Source organism: Ictalurus furcatus, chromosome 15, assembly GCF_023375685.1.
Source record: "Ictalurus furcatus strain D&B chromosome 15, Billie_1.0, whole genome shotgun sequence".
In the NCBI taxonomy this organism is placed as follows: Eukaryota; Metazoa; Chordata; class Actinopteri; order Siluriformes; family Ictaluridae; genus Ictalurus; species Ictalurus furcatus.
This window is the reverse complement of record NC_071269.1, coordinates 21,660,575-21,683,342: the sequence shown is the minus strand read 5'-3', so window position 1 is coordinate 21,683,342 and position 22,768 is coordinate 21,660,575. Positions and strand designations below refer to the sequence as shown.

The 22,768-nt window shown below is 39.8% G+C and overlaps 1 protein-coding gene across 1 annotated transcript in view; it reads right to left on the bottom strand.

Moving 5' to 3' along the window:
- Nucleotides 1-17,267: 17,267 nt before the first annotated feature.
- The window catches only part of tbx18 (T-box transcription factor 18), a 14,055-nt gene continuing 8,554 nt past the window's right edge, over nt 17,268-22,768 (bottom strand). Inside the window, exons 7-8 of the mRNA XM_053642934.1 lie at nt 22,482-22,576; nt 17,268-19,710 (exon numbers count right to left, since the gene is read on the bottom strand). Of these exons, the coding sequence (XP_053498909.1) occupies nt 19,049-19,710; nt 22,482-22,576 (757 nt within the window). The 3' untranslated portion in view covers nt 17,268-19,048. The remainder of the gene's footprint in view (nt 19,711-22,481; nt 22,577-22,768) is intronic.

Here is a 22,768-nt window from a genome sequence, read left to right as displayed (position 1 = left end):
AGCTACTTTGAGACAATATCTATTGTAAAAAGTGCTATACACATAAAATTGAATTGAATTGAATTGAATCACTGTAGTCTACCTGAACAGTGAATATGAACTTAATTAGTTTCCAGAATTTCTGAATTCGGAAATGATTACCTTGTCAAACAGCATGACTCCACTTCTGGCTTTCAGCAGCATCCATCATAAATGCATGGACAAAGCAAAATGTGCAAAAGTGCTACACTACACTACACTACACTATACTATACTATACTATACTATACTATACTATACTACACTACACTACACTACACTATACTATACTACACTATACTATACTATACTATACTACACTATACTACACTACACTACACTATACTACACTACACTACACTATACTACACTACACTATACTATACTACACTATACTACACTACACTATACTACACTACACTACACTATACTACACTACACTACACTATACTATACTACACTACACTACACTACACTATACTACACTACACTACACTACACTACACTATACTACACTATACTATATTATACTACACTACACTACACTACACTACACTACACTACACTATACTACATTACACTATACTACACTACACTACATAGTTCAAATTTATTTTAGAAAATGACATTTATGTCCACAGTTGTTCCATGAACATAAAGGAGAACAGCTAGAACAGTTTGCTTTATGTTTAAATCCATTCAGAGAAAAGTAAACAAATTCAGATCTCAAAGAATTTCCCGTTTCCTCTCCTTGTGGTCAGTGCAGTCATAACACAACTATATAGAGCCGGCAATCCGGCTCTGAAACACACACACACACAGGAATTAAAGTGTAATCCCTGCATTTGCTTGACCTCTTCAGGTCACCACCACATCCGGCTCCTCAGACTAATGATGCGATGGATGACTCTCTCTCTCTCTCTCTCTCTCTCTCTCTCTCTCACACACACACACACACACTCTTATAATCTTTTATAAAATGACAGAATAAAAGACAGATGTATTAATGTGTTAACTGTAAGGAAAGGGCTTTGTGGTAGATTCACCTTAATAGCGTCGCCTGTTGCTGAGCCTTAAGGGACCAATGTGGATTGATCGCCATTAATGACGGTTATTGATCCTTCTGTACAGTGGAGTGAATCTGTACTGTACACACACACGGTATTGAGTGTGTGTGGGTGTGTTGCTGGAGGATTGTCCTATGGGAGTTCTCTTATCCGCTCTCGTGTCTTCTTTGGCTCCTTAGTGTGTGCTTTTAGAGCAAACTCTTGGATTACAGCAGATTTATATGCAAACAGCTCTCTCACTTAGCCACACACAACAGCTGTTATTGTGCAAAGAAAACTCGCTGCATCTGGAATTGTTACGTTGACCTTAATGATAGGATCAGGAACGTTAATGTGAATGTTAAATACTGTATACTGAATACTTCGTTTTCTTTCTGTTCCCTTCTTTCTACTTCCTCTGTGTGTGTGTGTGTGTGTGTGTGTGTGTGTGTGTGTGTTTGTCATTCCAGGCACAGTGTGTGTTTCTCTGTAAATCTGTCTGTCTCAGCAGTCATCCAAGCAATAATAAACACACACACACACACACACACAGTGACCGTAAGTTACCATGCTCTGCATTCGTTTTCTTCCCTCCACTAACACAAGTTGTGCAAAGTCATGAAACCTTTTTTTTTTCTGCTATTGTGCACTATTTAGAAATATGACTCTGTTTTTGTACTTTTGTGGTATCTTCGAGTCTCCTAGTTTTACACTCTGTCCCATACAGTCGTTTTTCTGCCTAATTAGAGTCACAAATGGTATTTGTTTTTGTTTTCGAAAAGCACTTTATTAACCCATACTGTATATAAGCGTTCTATACTGATTGAAGCACGATAATAGTGCGGTTATACGGAATATGGGCGTGGCTGTGATTGGTCGTAGACACTAAGCCGCAAGCTGAGTGCTGCAGGTAATCACAGCGGTGCTGATATTCAGTATAACTCCACCATTGTGAGTGTGAGATTACTTTTATATCAAGTAACTGGTGTTTCAGACACACAATATGACCAAATTATTTGCTTCATTTTGCTCTGCAAACGGAAATAGATCCTGAAGAAGGCACACTCACTGATAGCACATCAGCTAGCGGGCTAGCTAGATCACACTCACTGATAGCACATGAGCTAGCGGGCTAGCTAGATCACACTAACTGATAGCACATCAGCTAGCGGGCTAGCTAGCTCACACTCACTGATAGCACATCAGCTAGCGGGCGAGCTAGATCACACTCGCTGATAGCACATGAGCTAGTGGGCTAGCTAGCTCACATTAATTTGGACGTTCATGTTAAAGGTGCTTCTGGTGAAATTGGTTTCCCTTTTCATCCTTTTAATCTTCATCTAACAAGGTTTCATATTTTAGGTCAGAAGCAAAACGTATTGTTCGCTGTGTCTGCTGCTAACTCATTTTACATGGTGAAGAGAAGATTGAGGACCTTGCTCATGGGCCCAACAGTGGCAGCTTGGCAGTGCTGGGGCTTGAACACCTGAGGCTTCTGATCAGTAGCCCAGAGCCTTAACTGTTGAGCCACCACTGCCCATAAATGTTTGCACATATCCCAGCTTGTTAGGTAGCTGGGGTCAGAGTGCAGGGTCAGCCATGATACAGCACCCCTGGAGCAGAGAGGGTTAAGGGCCTTGCTCAAGGGCCCAACAGTGGCAGCTTGGCGGTACTGGGGCTTGAACCCCGACCTTCTGATCAGTAACCCAGCAACTGTTAAGCATTGCTGAATTTTCTTGTCTTTTTTTTTTCCTCTATAAAAGATTTATAAGACAAAAAATGCAGCTTACCATGATACTGAGAAACTGCAACGTCTTCTGTCTTAAACACTTTCCCATATTGGAAAACTTACTAACTGTTACAAAGCACTGACACTGGAGACTCCTTCCAAAAAATAAATATCTCCCAATGAGCTTCACCGTCTCACCAATTATATATTATGTATAGAAAATACTTAAGTAGGGTGTCATAGTAGGCTACTTGTATTTTTACTACATTTCTAAGGAAAACAGTTTTTACACCTTATATTTTTATTCATACTGTATTGTTACAAAACTCAACCGTATTTTCTTCTCTTATCCAGCCAAGGATTGTACCATATATCTGTGGTGGTTGAAGTGGGGGTCAACCCCCAGGGGTCTGGCAACCCCCTGGGGTCTGTGAATCATAGACAGGGTGTTCAAAAAACATTTTACAAGAAATTCCAATCCAGCATTATTATTATTATTATTATTATTATTATTATTATTATTATTATTATTATTGATTCTTATAGTTTTTCAATTTTATTTGGATTTCACATTTAGCAATAAATATTGCCACAAACCAGCTGTACAGAAATAAGCTATATAACATGCAGATTATAAGTTTTACATTTATAAATTTTAAATAATGCCAAGTTGGACCGAGTGTGCGCTGTAAAGAATCTGTAAAATTCAGGAAGTAGCTGTAAGATTTATTAATACATGGACCAAAGTTTGAAAGATTATTTTGTGGACTCAAAAAACTCGATATCTATCAACCCAATCAAGCAAAAACATCTCACAGTCTTACATGCCACCAAATCATACCCTTTCAGTCCTGCATGTGAAAGTATCCTGCGTCCTGATTGGCTGAGACGTGATGATGTGTCTGACAGCATGCATGGATTTTTGGCAGTGCTTGTTTCTATTGCGAGGCCGTGGCTCGTGATTGGCCTTTCGCTTGTCAGTAGTGTCGGCAGGCCTGTGATTGATTGACAGCTCTGTGAACTGCAGGGGCTATGTGGGTGGCCATGTTGATTCTGCCCTGTCAGATGTAAACACTGCTTGTTAACCAGGCAGATCACACACACACACACACGCACACACACAACTTCTGAGATAGTGTGTGACACACAAATATCAGTGTATACAGAAATACCAGTATAACATACACATAAATTGACATCCCTGATGTGGATTTTGACGATATTTAGGCGTTAGTAAAAGGTTTCAGCTCGTATTAGGAATGTATGCGTGTGTGTGTGTGTGTGTGTGTGTGTGTGTGTGTGTGTGTGTGTCAGGCTGCGGCTCGTTGATGTAGCTGTCATGGGAGACTGGTCTTTAGTCCTGCAACCTTCCGGATGGAACCAGGGGGTGTTGAGCTCTTCTCAAAAAGCTAAATAAACCAAGATTTCCTCACCTACCAGACAGAGAGTAAAGAATTTGACCAACTTTCGCACAAAACCACCATTTGTTAAAACGATTTCTGCACTGAAATGTTGTTGTAAAATATAGAACATATCCTTTACATCATGTACGCTTTTTTTTTTTAATAGTGCTATGACATGCACAAATATTAGTGAAGTGGAAGAATTGGACTTTTTGTCAAGTTGAGGATAAAACACTTTAAATAATATAGATCCATTAGCCGCCGCGTTGTATTAGTTCAGCTGCTGTGCTCAGTGCGTGTTAGTTTGTGTATGTACGTACTGGATGTGTGATGTGTGTGAGCGGGGGTATGAGGGGTATGAGTGACCCGGCCGCATTAATTTTTTAAGGTTTTGTTTTGGTTTTTTGTCTGAAAAGTGGTCTCTTACATAATGTGCTGCTTTCTTTACTGACATACAAATATTTTACTGTTATATTATTTTTTTGGAAAGGTAATGTTTGGAAATCTAAAATGTTTTTGTACTGACTCAGTAATGCAGAAATGAATATATCTATAACAAAATCTGTACTAAAAATATATACAGTTCATAAATTTACATCCCCCTTGCAGACTCGGCAAAATGTTAATAATTAAAAAAAAAGAAGAGAGTTTAGTTTTTTTTATTTAGTTCTGCCCTGAATAAGATATTTCACATATTTACATGTAGTTCACAAGACACTACTAACTGAATTTACACAAGTGAACCAGTTCAAAAGTTTACACACCCTTGATTCTTAATACTGTGTGTCGTTACCTGGGTGATCGACGACTGTGTGTATGTTTCGTCAGAGTTCTTCACGAGTCCCTTGTTTGTCCTGAGCAGTTAAACTGCCCACTGTTCTTCAGAAAAATCCTCCAGGTCCTGCACATTCTTTGCTTTTCCAGCATCTTCTGCATATTTGAGCCCTTTCCAACAGCGGCTATATGATGTTGAGATCCATCTTTTCACACGGAGGACGACTGAGGGACTCGTACACGACTATTACAAAAGGTGCGAACATTCACTGATGCTCAAGAAGGCAACACGATGCATTAAGAGCCAGGGGGGTGTAAATTTTGAACAGGATGATCGGTGGAAATTGTTATTATTTTGTTTAAAGATCTTATATATTGTTTTCATTTAGTACTGCCCTTCAGACGCTACATTAGATATCATTATATCTATAAGACCTGTTCCCCAGAAGACAAAATAATAACAGATTCTGAGCACAAGTGCATGTAGGGCTTCTGTAATAATGAGGCAATAATCTCAGAAGTGTGTTGGTTCAAAAAAAGAATTGGTTAGATCACTCCTAAGTGCTTTTGGGTTCTAGAGATTGAAACCTTTTCTATAAAAGCATCTCAGCTTTATTTTTAGATGTAAAAGTTTTCTAGGTAAGTTATGTAGATTCTTTGACTTCTTTGACTTTGGCCGTTCGTTTGCGCTCTGGTGGTCCGCACAGAGATTTCACACGGTGCGTGTGACAGCTCAATCGCTCATTACGATCTCGTGGATAATTTTAGTAGTGTTAAATCCCAGCTGGTCGAATGCTCACACACCGACACATGCTCATGTCGAAACACAGACTGTGAACTGCTGCTCTAGTAATATGAGTCATATAGCAAATGTGAACACTTGATGAACAAACAGGTGCACACTCTCTCTCTTTCTCTCTCTCTCTCTCACACACACACACACACGCACACACATTTGATCATACAGCACTGCACGGCTTGAAGCATTCTCTACTACTGTCACCTGATCAAACTGCCGAGATAATTAGCTGATAAGTTAATCATCAGTGGAGACATTTCAAACACTACAAGACAGTTAATCATCAGGACTGAAGTCTTAGACAACACCAAACCATGATGAAGAACCAACCCTAACCTTGAGCATCACCTCCTGTCACCTCATGTCGTCTATCACAAAAATGACAACTGAAGGCCAGCACGTATTCACTGCACATTCTCTACATTGTGGTAAACTGTATTTAACCCCCAGCAAATTTTAAAAAATAAATAAACCCACCCTTTAATTCAAATCTATTCACTCTATACCGTCTTCCTCACAAGCTACTCTACTAAATACAATGTTAAAATACTACACTACCTATTGTCTTTCTGCACTCATAGAAAAAGGTTCAATTTTGAGCGCTTGTCCTACTGGGAACGTTTAAAAACCCCACGACAAAAGGTTCCAGAGAAGAAAACTTTACTAAGAAACCACCAAGAAGCCTTTGTTCTAACGGAGTATACAGTAATAGTGTAGTATTTCAGTGAAACTGATGATTCATTCATCTTCAGTAAGCACTTCATCCTGGTCAGGGGCGTGTTGGAGCCGAACCGTATCCTGGGAAAATCGGGTTTGAGGAAGAAATAGACTTGGAATGGGACGCCAGGCAAGTGCATGACATCATACGAGTACACACACACACACACACACACATAGAGATATTCACAAACTTATTCACAGATAGGGATATTTTAGCATATCCAATCACCTATAGGCTTGTTGTTTGGGAGGAAACCAAAGAACCCTGAGGAAACCTGTATGGACGTGGGAGAACATGCAAAACTCCACATATGCAGTAAGATCGAACTGGAGATCCTGTGTGGCAGTAACTCTACCTGATCCAGGGTCTAGATCTTTGATTGTAATTAATGTGATTTTATAAGAAAAGCTTGAGCAAAACTTGAGAAATGGCACTCTTTTGCTTTCATGGCATTCTTCTGTTTATCTTCTCCTGCACTAATTTGCTAGGCTGAACATTCAACCCAAAAAGTCTCAGGTCGACTAGCACCAACACATGACAAAAATGATGGCCATGTCCGCTTTCTACAGCTTTCTCTCTTGTATTATGTTTCCATCCTTTTTTTTTTTTTTTTTTGGTTCGTCCCACACTCCCGCTGTCGTCCTGCTCTCCCTCTCTCTCAGCTGACATAGTGATCATGGCTGGTGTTTCATCGGCTCTTTGCGCTTCTCACTTCTGCTGAGATTGATGTTGTGCTGGGCTATAAATGACAGCGCTAAGTCTGGCCATAGCATGAAAGGTTGGGGGTGGGGGGTTGGGGGTGGGTCACCCGTCCTCTAAATTCTGCTGCTAATGGGACTAGCGGAGTGTGTGTGTGTGTGTGTGTGTGTGTGTGTATGAGAGAGAAAGTTTGAGGGGAGTGCAGAAGGCATGGGTGGGGTGCGGGGGATGGGGGGGTGAAAAAGAGTGTCACTATTTATGCTGCGTGCAAAAGACAAATTTCTGTCACCTCCCTTCTCCTCCTCTCCCTCCTGGAAGTTCTGCTGAGTTCTCTGGAAAGCTAAACGAATGATTCTGAAGTACACACCATGCTGAGGGGAACATAATGTAATATTAAATAGTGTTTGTGTGTGTGTGTGTGTGTGTGTGTGTGGGTAATTAAGAGTCTGGACAGTTGGAATGGGCTGACCTTGCTTTTACTTTGATTTGTAATCCAGTTTAAAGACAAGATCATTTAGCACCCTGGCGATCATCAGACAGGACATTTATAGAAGATATCGCTTTCAGCAGGAGACACACATTCATGTATACACATGGGCTTTGGGATTGCTTGACCAACGGGTCTTTTTGTAACTACTTATTTATTTATTTGAAGTTAAGTATATTTCCATGAAGCTTATTGCTCTTTCTTGGGCTTTCTGCAACATTATTAGTTGCATCCAGGTTGAAAAAACAAATATTTCTTTCCTTATTTATTTATCCATCCATCCATTTTCCATACCGCATATCTTGCACAGGGTCACGGGGGGCCTGGAGCCTATCCCTGGGAACTCGAGTCATAGAGCATTTCGGTGCACATTAGCACACACGTTCACACACTACGGACAATTTGAACATGCCATTCAGCCTACAACACATGTCTTTGGACTGGGTGAGGAAACCGGAGTACCTGAAGGAACCAAAGAACGGGGAGAACATGCAAACTCCACACTCACAGGGCGGAGGCAGGATTTGAATCCCCAACCCCGGAGGTGCGAGCAAACATGCTAACCATTAAGCCACCATATACCCCCCCCTTTCTATCTATCTATCTATCTATCTATCTGTCTATCTATCTATCTGTCTATCTATCTCCTGATCTATCTATCTAAAACTGGAGCCCCATTGAATTCTCTATTCTAATTATTCAGAAACTGATTAGTTTTCTATAACGGTTCTATATAATTTGCTATAAATTTTACGTTTTCCAACAGGGAAAGATTTCAGGACGTAGGAGTTTACGCGTTTTCCGGTTTCTCCGTAACATGACAAGCTGCGATTCCCCCTCCCCCCCTTTTATTAACTAGGTGGTGAGGGAACGACTGTTTCGAACTATTACAACAACGACAACAGGAACTAACCTGTCTCATGGATGCTACGTTTAATGTTGCAGATAAAATAAAAAGTATGCCATGTTGTTCTTAATAAATAAAAATCGATCATATGACCAGAGCCTTGTACTTTCTTCTGCCCCTGAGAAGGAAAAGAGGAACTAAGTAAAACATAGTACAGGTACAACTCCAATATTTCGTACATTACAGGGTATTTTATTGATATGTTAATATGCCTTAAGGTACGTAGCTGGAGACATGCCTAGTTTGATCAGTGGGCTAGCGGACGAGACTGAATCACGTTCATGTATGTTGTCTTAAGCGTAGGAAACGTTGGACCATAATGATAAAGAAAATAATCATAAATGTAATGAATGTACGAATTTAAATATGTAATGGGTCAAAAACCAACTGATGTCGAATAATTCATCTGAATTATTTTAATCTGTAGTTTCCGATCAAACAATATCGCAGCCGAGAGTAAAACATAATAAAACATACATTTTCACTACCTTTCCCTAAATAATTTCTGTCCTGGGGATATATAATTCACTCTCTAACATAACTGGGAAATTTTTCAGCCTGAGACTGAAAATTAAACCTCAAATAGGAGACATGTCTGTGAAAGAGAGGACGTCTGTTTCTTTAAGCTGTAACTAAGTGCTCATTAGACAGGAGGAGAAAAATAGACATGGAGAAATGTATGAGAAAAGGACGAGGGTGCAGATCACTCATAAGTGCTGTCTGTTTTATTTTTTTTTTATTTGTTTACATGCTGGTGTTAGCAGAATGATGGTTTGTCAAGCCAGGCCACAGATCAGCGTTCAGGATGACCATATCTGCAAACAGCTCCATTAATCACTGCAGTGGAAAGGTTTGATGACAAAGATTAAAAGAGTGTAAGAGACACCGGTGAGCCTCAGATTACTGCAACTGTCATCAAATACCCAACAGGACACTCGCTCTGAGTTCCCCCGCCTCACTGACACACCGACACAGCAGTCATCAGCCTTGCTCTGAGTGGCACAGGTGCTTTGCCCACAAACGTACACACATACATACACTGTCCGCTTGTCCTCTCACACGATTGTGAATTATTTTCCTGTCTGTTTTTTTTTTCTAGTCTGAGTGACCAGCTATGCTTCACATGACCTCAGTGGACTCTCTTACTAAAGCTTCCATATGTGGTTAAGCTTCCATTAAATATAATGTTTATTCACCTCCTTGCTGGACATTTATCTTCTCAAAACCTATTCCCAAATCATAAGCTATATGAACGCCATCATTCTAATATGTTGTAACTGACATGGTGATGTTTGCAAGTGCCCCTCGCTGTTCATGGGGTGGAGTCGGATCTGATCTAGCTCTGCCTACCTGGGTGGAGTCAAGGGGAAGGAGACTAGTCAGTGTGTTTCAGGTGTTGTTTCTTGTTCTAAGTTGTTGTGAGGGTTAGGAGTTAGGGTGAAGGATTAGGGTTAGAGGAGGCGTTGGATCAGTAATCCAACGAATTGATCAAGACTTTTCTTCATTTCAGGGTTCACCTCCAGCCAGAAGAGAGAATGGCTCAGTTATGTCTTTTGTCTTTAAGCGGGTGGGTGTCAGTTGGGGGTCTTGTGGGGATTAAGGCTTGTCTGTGTTTTCTTTGCTACTGAAATTCACCTCGCAGGAGGAGGGTTGAGAAAAATGTTAAAATCTCCTTTAAAATATAGTGCAATGTATTAAAAATTTTATTTCTTTTTTTTATTATTTATTTTATTTTTTTTAACAATGACCATGGTCTCTCAGAACTTCAAATATAAAATTGACATAAAAATATTGACATTTTCTGCTTATCTGCCTAAATTGAATTGACTTAGTTTTGTAGTTTCCTTCCTTTAATGGCCAGCGTCCTGTGTAGTCAAACGTCAGCACTAAATACTGCACCGCATGTGTCTGAGCTGTAGGACTTTCAGCACCTCAGTTTGCTTAATGGAGAATGCTAAGCATTCAGCTCTGCCAAACACCAATGTAGTCGACCAACTGGCTGTTACTTCAGATAGGACGTCATGCAGAAGAAGCAAAAACTGCAGCACTACTTTATCTACTGCTTTACCTACTGGCTATGGCTTTTTTTTTTTTTAATGTACATATGTCAAACTAGCATCACATCAACTCTGACATAACATCTATCTATCTATCTATCTATCTATCTATCTATCTATCTATCTATCTATGTGCACACCAATCAACCATAACATTAAAACCACCTGCCTAATACTGTGCCACCAAAACAGTTCTGACCCATCGAGGCATGGACTCCACAAGACCTCTGAAGGTGTGCTGTGGTATCTGGCACCAAGACGTTAGCAGCAGATCCTTTAAGTCCTGTAGGTTGTGAGGTGGGGCCTCTATGGATCGGACTTGTTTGTCCAGAACATCCCACAGATGCTCGATCGGATCGAGATCTGGGGAATTCGTCAACACCTTGAGCTCTTTGTCATGCTCCTCAAACCGTTCCTGAACAATTTTTACAGTGTAGCAGGACACATTATCCTGCTGAAAGAGGCCACTGCTATTAGGCAATACCGTTGTCATGAAGGTGTGCATTTGGTCTGTAACAATGTTTAGGTAGGTGGTACGTGTCAAAGTAACATCCAGATGAATGCCAGGACCCGAGGTTTCCCAGCAGAACATTACCCAGAGCATCACACTGCCTCCATCATTGTGCATCCTGGCGGACAGGGGTCAGCATGGGCACTCTGACCGGTCTGCAGCTACTCATCCCCATACTCGCAATCTGCTGTGCACTGTGTGTTCTGACAGCTTTCTATCATTCTATCTATTAGTGCTACAGTAGCTCTTCTGTGGGATTGGACCAGACGGGCTAGTGGTTTTAATGTTATGGCTGATTGGTGTACACACACACACACACACACACACACACACACACACACACACACACACAATAGATAAAGATTTATTTATTTATTTATTTATTTATTTATTCAATTATTCATTCATTCATTTATTCCTTCAAGCGTTACAGCTGTACATCAATTCCTAAAAAAATAAATAAAAATAAAACATAAACTCAAATCATCGATGAGAAAACCCTCCGTTTCCCTAAAAAGCTTTCCACAAAATGCATGAAATTACTCCATCCCCTCTGCACAGCCAGCGTGCAGGACTTTATGCTCAGTCATGAGTGACTACGCCACAACATGTAAATACAGGAAGCGTGAGGCAGAAAACACAGGCTCTACTGTAATACGTTTGTATTAGTCATACGTTAAAGAAGGAGGAAGCAGACGAGCTGCCGGCGTGGACTCGAACCCTGCTCTTTGAGGGTATTTTTGGCTAAACTGTGGATCATTTGCATTATGTAACACACCAGGGGACACACGAATGAATATATCTGAGTAAGCATGACTATATGATGTTGCTTGTAGTTTATGCTGATGTTAATATGGTATGACTGATAAAGTATTACAGTATATTCATATGAATTATTTATTATGAACTGACGTGAACTTTTTTGGCAGTACAACAAAAACACACTGAGGATGATCTACAGAGGAATGAAAGACATTCTGATACTGTGCGTAGGGACGAGTTTGTGTATATAGGCTAGCTTGTGTGTGAGGTCGACTGTATGAAAGAAGCAGAGTCATAAGAATGATGTTTGGACTGCAGAAGTGCAGGACCTCTCATAAAATAGGTGGGAGAGAGTTATTTAAGTAAGGAATATTAAACACAATGAGGTGTGCTGTTATAAGAATGGCGAGGTGGCCTGATGTGTAGGGTTACTGTTACCACCACAATATTGATTATTTTCCAAAAACAGCTCGTTCCAAAGTGTTTAATCTGCTTATACCACAACAATTTGTGTTTGATTAACATTAATATTGATTAACATGATTTTTTATTTGAATTTTTTATCCCCATAGCGTTCTTAGTGGTTAGTACATTTGCCTCGCACCTCCGGGATTGGGGGTTCGATTCCTTCCTCCGCCCTGTGTGAGGTTTCCTCCGGGTACTCCAGTTTCCTCCCCCAGTCCAAAGACATGCATTGTAGGATGATCGGAATTTCCAAATTGTCTGTAGGGCATGAATGTGTGTGTGATTGTGCCCTGCACTGGGCTGGCACCCCGTGCCCCAGCTTGTGCCCCGAGTTCCCTTGGATAGGCTCCAGGCTCCACGTCATCCTGTATAGGATAAACGGTGCAGAAAATGGATGGATGGATCCACATGGAGTTACATTTCATGTTAGTGAACATCTTCTTCAATAACATTATTATAACTTATGTTATAACAGCTCTAAGCAGTTGTGCCTTCAACGGCCTCTATATTTTCCTCGCTCTCTTGAATGAAACTAATATTTTACAGCTCGCAAATTGCATGTTACAGAGAAAATGGAAGACATTCTTGTGTCAGAAAACTTACTGATAGTTACAAAGCACTGACAATGGAGACACCGTCCAGAAATGTTAACCCTTTCTAGCAGCACTTGCGCCGGCGGAATGGAAATTGACTTATCGGTATACACAAATGTATATATAAATGTTATCGCCCCCCCTCCCCCCCCCCTTTTAATTTCAGCTGAAACAAACAATCTCCAGTTTCATTCCTGCTGAACATTTCTGCTGAACATTCCTGCTGAACATTTCTACTGAACATTTCTGCTGAACATTTCTACTGAACATTTCTGCTGAACATTCCTGCTGAACATTTCTACTGAACATTTCTACTGAACATTTCTACTGAACATTTCTGCTGAACATTTCTGCTGAACATTTCTGCTGAACATTCCTACTGAACATTTCTGCTGAACATTCCTGCTGAACATTCCTACTGAACATTCCTGCTGAACATTCCTGCTGAACATTCCTGCTGAACATTTCTGCTGAACATTTCTACTGAACATTCCTACTGAACATTCCTACTGAACATTCCTGCTGAACATTTCTACTGAACATTTCTACTGAACATTTCTGCTGAACATTTCTGCTGAACATTTCTACTGAACACTCCTGCTGAACATTCCTGCTGAACATTTCTACTGAACATTTCTACTGAACATTCCTACTGAACATTTCTGGTGAACATTCCTGCTGAACATTCCTACTGAACATTCCTGCTGAACATTCCTGCTGAACATTTCTGCTGAACATTCCTGCTGAACATTTCTGCTGAACATTCCTGCTGAACATTTCTACTGAACATTTCTGGTGAACATTCCTGCTGAACATTTCTGCTGAACATTCCTACTGAACATTCCTGCTGAACATTTCTGGTGAACATTCCTGCTGAACATTCCTACTGAACATTCCTGCTGAACATTTCTGGTGAACATTCCTGCTGAACATTCCTACTGAACATTCCTGCTGAACATTTCTACTGAACATTTCTGCTGAACATTCCTACTGAACATTCCTGCTGAACATTCCTACTGAACATTCCTACTGAACATTCCTGCTGAACATTTCTGCTGAACATTCCTACTGAACATTCCTGCTGAACATTCCTGCTGAACATTTCTACTGAACATTTCTACTGAACATTTCTGCTGAACATTTCTGCTGCCGCGAATCTCTTAGAAGATTATTCAGGATGCTGTTGGGTTTCTGTGTGTAGAGTATCATGACTTGTTGCTGGCGAGCAGTGCGATGGGAAAGGAAGAGGCGATGAGTCAAAACAGAAAGTACAGCTAAAGCTTCTTTGATAGTAAAAGACTGTAAACAACTGCCACAATACAATTTTAACATTTAAACCTAGTATGCTAGGTAAAAAACAACAACAAAAAAAAACAAGTAGTAATATAATTATTGATATGCTTTCTATGATCATGTTCACACACACACACACACACACACACACACACACACACACACACACTATCAGCTCTCCAGTGCACCTGCTAGCCTTAAAGTGTTAATGTACTCAAGTGTACTGATAATGAGCCAGATATTGAGGTGTTATATGTGTATGTGTGTGTGTGTGTGTGTGTGTGTGTGTGTGTGTGTGCGCGTGGTCAGGCTGTCACCTGTTATTCAGATTCAGCAAGCCAGTCATTCCTCTGTTCTAAAATAAAATGCCCCCCATCATGCTGTAACCCCACTCACCTTCAAGAAGCACCTCGCTGGCTGTCAGCCTCTTCCTCACGCAGCACACTAACAAACAGGACTCATGTGTGCTTAGCTACTGCGTGATCATTTCCCACCAACAGCCATTTTCATATAACAACTTAATGACTTGATCGTTTAACGACTTATTTCCCGTGTAATGTCTTTTTTTTTTTTTACACTCTCTCCAGTAAAGTCTCGCCCATGCAACACAGAGGAACCATTTTTGATGACTCCTGTAATTTCACACTAGTTTGAAGTTTTCACCCAATCGGTGGCACGCTGATGAGAGCTGCTCACAGGTTTATTAGGGGCAGGAATTTTGAAGTGCTACATAGTGGACCAAAATAGACAACTAACCTCCTACACCCCCCCCCCCCCCCCCAATAAATAAATAAATAAATAAATAAATAAATAATAAAAAAAATTGTAAAACATACTAAATATAAAATGAGAATTAGAATTGTTTCCAATTCTTTCTGAGCTGAGTCGACTGGAGAGCATATTACCATCATACTAGTTACAGATGTTCAGTGTAGCATCTGTTGAGAGCACATTACCATCATGCTAGCTGCAGATGTTCACAATAAGCCTGTTGTTTCCTTTAAACATTTTTTTATTTTTTTTTAAATGAAGCCATGCATGACACACCGTATGCTGAGCTCGATTATAATTACGAGAGGATTATTTTGCTCTTATACCACAGTGCCTTTGACTTGTTTGGTTCTGATTGGTCAGAAGATGTTGATTAATTTTCTGCAACAGCAGTTTGGGCAATTCATCATCTTTCTAATGCATTATGAATTTCAATGTAAACAAAAATTAGACAGGGATTTGTTATGATGGATAAACGGATGTAAAGGATGTGTCTAATCATTGATATGGTGACGTTTTCCCGTGGAAAGATGTCCGTTCATCATTTTCAGAAGGAGTCTCCGGTGTCAGTGCTTTGTCACAGTCAGAGGTAAAACTTTTCAGAGAGTCTTTACGGTTTCGCAGTAACAGGTCAAGCTGTTGCATTTTAGTTAGAGATTCTAGTGAAGGAACAACTGTTTACAGCTGCTATGACATAAGTAATAACTTAAATAAACTTGAACTAACATGTCTCGTGGATGCTCCACAGCATTAATGTAACTATACGTGGATAAAAACTACATATCTTTCTTCTATTAATAAAAATTGAATCACTAGCAAATTGCTGAGGTATAAGAGGAAAAAAAATATCACTTTGGGGAGTGCCAAGTTTCCAACCGGGTCACGTCGCACATCATACCAACATGTCGTTGCTTATTTTCCTATAAGAAAACGCCCTCAGAATGTTTTCCTTACTTATTCTTCTATAAATCAATAATACCAGAGAACCCCACCCTCCAAGACTGATTGACAAGCAACATTAGTATAGACATATCATCATAGCATCAGTAAATTCTACTCTGCTTCACTGTAGTACCTGGCTTTATAATTTCTATTAATGTACTGTAAAAAAACAAACAAACAAACAAAAACACCCTTATATTTTCTTGTTACAAAAGAATCCATGCTAAACATTGATTTTGCATTATGGAATACTTGTAGGACCTGTAGATGTCCGCTGTATTATTTGGTTTAGTTTTGGTGTGACATTACTCTATAACTCAAACACTTTGAGATACAGATGCAGTTTTTGCAGTAGTTTGTGTTAATGTTTTTTTTTTTTTTTTCAATAACAGATAATAAAGAGGAGAGCGTCACATTTCAAGGCACTGGAATGATATCATTTGATGCCAAGCAGTATGTGTATACTTCTTTTCAGTTATTAAGAGTATTTAGAATCAAAACATTAAGGCTTAATATCTTCAAATAACATGCTTGACTGATAGATGCTTAATGATGCTTAAAGGTCCATCTATATAAATAATGGATATAGAGTTATTTTCCTTGCTTTTTAAATATACGTCTAAAGCTGTAGTGGATAATGTGGTGCTATTTAATTCATTCATGCATTTATTCACACATATACACACATACACGCACACACACACACACACACACACAATCATTTACACCTAGGGACAATTAAGTCTACACAGTAAAATTCTTAGTATTGAATTAACACCCAGAGTGTTTATATGAATCCAATGGACTTATATAAACACTGTAGGGTGTGAATTCAACACTGTGGGTGTTAAATCAACACTGGTGATTTTGCCGTGTAGCCAATCGATCTAATGGCATGTTGGAGGAAACTGGAAACCCCAGAGGGAACCCAAGTAGACGCGGTGAGAGCACACAGACATCAAAACTCCACACAGACAAAAAACTGAACTCAGGCTCGAACCGCGAAGCTGTAAGATGGCAACGCTACACACTGCTGATGCCAATTTACAACCCCAATTCCAAAAAAAGTTGGGACACTGTGTCAATATAAATCAATGTATTATAAAAACAGAATGCAATGATTTGCCTCTCTAAGATACACTTTTTATACCTAGTCATGTTACTGACCTGTTACCAATTAGCCTAATTAGTTGCAAAATTTTCCTCCAACTGTTGCCTTTTAGTAACACTTACTTTTCCAGCCTTTTGTTGCCCCGTCCCAACTTTTTTGAGACGTGTTGCGGCCATCAAGTTCAAAATTACCTTATAATTTTTCTTAAAATTATACATTTACTCAGTTTAAATGTTTTCTATGTTCCACTTTGAATAACATATGGGTGTATGAGATTTCAAATCATGGCATTCTGTTTTTATTTACATTTATTTACATTTTATACAGCGTCCCAACTTTTTTGAAATTGGGGTTGTATATTAAAAGTTAAATACGTAAATATATGACAAAAAATTATATATATATACACACACACACACACATTATAGAGAGATTTCCACACAGGGGTATATGCTGTCAGTTACATACATTGATTAACACTGAAAAACCTCTTACTCTTATTATTTTGTACAATATGCATATGTTTTATTTGGCTCAATAGGGTTTGTTTGTAATTCCCAGGCCAAAAAATTTCCAAAGTATCAATTTTTGGCCACTTAACAAACATCAAAGAAAAAAAAAAAAAAAAAAAAAAGGTTGCTGTAAGTGCATGAGTGAAATTGTCCAACAATAACATTAATATCAATCTTTCCCTTATTTATACAGAATTGCTTAAAAAAAACAGACATATGAAAGCTAATACAGTATGTCTGCTAGAGGAAAAAAAAAAACGTGTTTGAATAACTGAAGCGTTAACATTTCAGCTCCAGTTCACTGGTACTAAAAGCTGACCCAGGATAAGCCAAGAAGCCTGTCGGAGGTTGCCAGAGCATGCATTTGTAACTGTACGTGTGTTGAACAATGCCGTGGCCTATATCTCTAAATCATCTCAGTAGAGAAGTGCAGATCAAATTTCTACATTGCTGCTTGGTAAATAAGGGCCACAGTTCTAGTATTTTTTTTCCCTCTCTGTTGCTTTACCTTTCCAATTTCAGTTTAAGCCTCATAAACTATGATGCTAGCTGGAAGTCATTCAGGCCATAAGCAGTGGAGTCGCTAAATCTGGGCATCCGACTCTAAACCCCATACAGACTACTGCTGATTTCCTGTTTGCAAGCTCTGCTAATACCAAAAAAAAAGAGTACCAAATACACTGGCAGCCAAAGCTCAAAGCTCGATTCCAGTGGGACTACACATTTTATTTGTTTCCTAACTAAAAGCCCGGTTATGCTGTGATGCTGGCCACCTCCTCTTTCTGGTCTCACGGGCTCCCGGCTGCTCAGTTGGTAAGAAGCTAATTCGGATTCTGGGTCAGCTCATACCAGGAGTCTCTCTTGGAAACTCACTCAGATGAATAGGCACTGTTCGCTGTACTAACAGTATGGAGAAGTCCAATTTTGGCCTCTAGTTCTGAGAGAGTATGACCAAAAAGTGTGTGTGTGTGCGGTAAAGAGACAGCGAAGTGCTCCCCAAACGTTTAAAATACTTTTTAAGGCAGACGTGGTGTCCAGTCTTGCTCTGTCCATGTTCAGCTCTGTCCTAGTTGACGGCAGAAATGTTTTTTCAATGGATAGACGCCCACACCTAAACCATTTAAAGTCCAATCTCATGGCTATCAGTGCATGAGCTTTTTAACCCAGTAGGAGATATGAATTTATTTATTTTTTCCCGCAGAGGCAACACTTAAGGTCTCACTGTAATCTCCAGGTAACAATAATGCTAGAAATAGTACACAGTCTCCTCCTTTGGCTTTCTGGGTCCATTAAATACTTCCTCAATACTGCATGTTACTGCATGCCATTCCTTACCTTTGTCAACAATCTCATAGTACTGTCCAATAAAGAGAGCTTTGAGAGACTTCCAGATTGCTTTGGCCACCTGTTTGTGTCCATGTCATGGTGGGGAGGTCAAAGTTCATAGCTCAAGCCATGTGGGCAGTGACCTGAGAGGTGGAACTTGTCAGCCCTAATGTCCGTGAGTCAAAGAGAGATTGTTGACTCCCACTGAGCATGTGCAGACCATCCACAGGGGACAGAACCTGCCTGTCTGTCAAAGTACCGCTTGGGGACGAGCCCAGGACCGAGCTCTGTGTGGCAGCCATCTTTTCTGGACTAGCAGCCAATCGTGGTGAGGTGGAAAAGTTGTATCCATAAAGGCCATACGGACTATGGAGACGGAAGCCGTTGTACGAGCTCTGTGCGCTCTGATTGGTGGAGAAGGCATTGTGAGCAGGGCTGGGCATGAAATACTGGAGCTGGGGGGCATGACCAGGCATACCGGGGATCTGGATCGGAAGGCCAGTCTGTGTGCAGGAAAACGCCTCTCCGTCTGACCCGCCCACATAAGCAGGGTTTCTGCTCGAGGAAAAGGCGTCGGCTGCAGGGCTGGCCAATCGGCTGTACGAGTCTGCAGTGAGGGGCGTGGCGAATCGGTGAAGAGGATGGCCGGTTCGACTGCAGGCTGAGTAGTCACACACGGGCCCCGCCCCTGTGGCCAGGTGAAATGCTGGGGAGGAGCATGAGGATGTAGTGAGTAAGTGTGTGTGTGCCGAAGACCCAACCACTCCATGAGAGCCTGCAGCACCTGCAGGACACACACATACGGCACATTACAACTCGTATTGGACAGTAATGATAAAATGACACTATAGCAGAATCAGTAGATATTTGAAAACATTGTTTCTACATTTAAATTTGAGGGAACTGACAAAGACAAGTGATGTGTTCACCCTGAATCGACTCGCAAAAGTGCTGAACTGTCTTGGGGTTTATACTTTTGGCAGTGAGTGAACGAAGATGAAAGGAGTGCGCGGTTCCCATGATCGAAAACTATTTACAAAGCTCATGGCTGCACTGACCATGATTACATCATTTTGAAATTTGCACCACCCGCGCACCAGTTTGGATCCACCATAAACAGAGCAGCTGCGGATCGCTCAAACCCACACAATAAACAAATTCTTAGGAACCTTTATTATGATCTTAACCACTAAAGCTCAAGGGATGCAACTGCACAACGTACCTTTACAGTTATGTACGTTATGCATAACTACTGAATAATTCAGGGGTGGTACAGGAGAATAACGCTTTAGAAGAATAGGCCCTGCTGCTGCATAGCAACTCACGATTGTCCACTGTAAAATAGTGTATTTTGACATGGTTGATTCCTGGCTTGTTTCTGTGCAGTAAGTGATAGGTTAAGATTATAAAAGGATAAAAGAATCCAATAACTTTTACCTTAAAACAAAACAAAACAGTATTTCAGTAGTTTTTTTTTTTTCTTCAAACACCATGATATATACTGTCAATATTTTGAACATGTCTTCACCAATATTTCACCCAGACCAAATTAGAACATATTTCCACTCAGTGCAAAGAACACAAACATACACCCCCCCCTATACACATACACATACACACACATATACACATACACATGCACATACACACACATATACACATACACATGCACATACACACACATATACACATACACATGCACACACACACATATACACATACACATGCACACACACACACATATACACATACACATACACACACACACACATATACACATACACATACACACACATATACACATACACATACACATTCACATGAACATGCATATACAAATACACATACTGTACACATGCATATGCACATACACACACATATACACATACACATACTGTACACATACACACACATATACACATACACATACTGTACACACACACATATACACATACACATACTGTACACATACACACACATATACACATACACATACTGTACACACACACATATACACATACACATACTGTACACATACACACACATATACACATACACACACATATACACATACACACACATATACACATACACATACTGTACACACACACATATACACATACACATACTGTACACACACACATATACACATACACACACATATACACATACACATACTGTACACACACACATATACACATACACATACTGTACACACACACATATACACATACACATACTGTACACATACACACACATACACATACACATACTGTACACACACACATATACACATACACATACTGTACACATACACACACATCTACACATACACATTCACATGCACATGCACATACACATGCACATACTGTACACACACACACACATAAAAATACTGTACACATACACACACATATACACATACACACACACACATTCACATGCACATACAAATGCACATACACATACACATACTGTACACATGCATATGCACATACACATACACATACTGTACACAAATACACACATACAACACATACACACACATACACATACACATACTGTACGCATGCATATGCACATACACACATACACATACTGTACACATACACACATACACATACTGTACACATACACACATATACATATACACATACACATACACACACATACTGTACAAATACACAGACATATACACATACTGTACACATACACACACATATACACATGCACATACACATACACATGAACATACACATGCACATGCACATACATATATACATACACATACACCTACTGTACACATACACACACATACACACATACACATACACATGCACATATACATACACATGCACATGCACATACTGTACACATACACACACATATACACATACACATACACATACACATACATATACACATACACATACTGTACACATACACACGCATATACACATACACATGCACATGCACATACACATACTGTACAAATGCATATGCACATACACACACACATGCACATGCACATGCACATACACACACATACACATACTGTACACATACACACACATATACACACACACATACACATGCACATATTGTACACATGCATATGCACATTCATACACATATATACATACACATACACATACTGTACACATACACACACAAATACTGTACACAAACACACACATATACACATGCATATGCACATTCATACACATATATACATACACATACACATACTGTACACATACACACATATACACTTACACATACACATACACATAAACATACTGTACACATTCACACACACATACACATACACATACACATACTGTACACACACACACGTATATGTACATGCACATACACATACACACACATATGCACATGCACATACACATATACATACACACACACACATGCACATGCACATACACATACACACAAACATGAACATGTACATACTGCACACACACACACATAAACATGGGTGCATTTTTATATCTACGTAAATCAGTAAAATAATCATTCCGGTCATGTCTGTACCTTGCTTTGCCATTCCTGGTATATCCTCAAACGTCAGCGTTCTGAGTGAAGGCCTCCAGAAAGCATACGACTCCACCAGAGCCTCCAGACCCATCCTGCAACGTTACAACTCTTAGACTACATTGTACAGAGAGTACGCTTTACCCTGGATTAAATACACAAATGTATTAATCCACATGCAGCAAGCTTTAATCTTTATGTAAAAATAATTCGGATATAATTTAAAGCATCTTTTAATCCAAGACATTCATTTAATGGAACTGGTTTGAAGTTCTGAAATGCCAGCA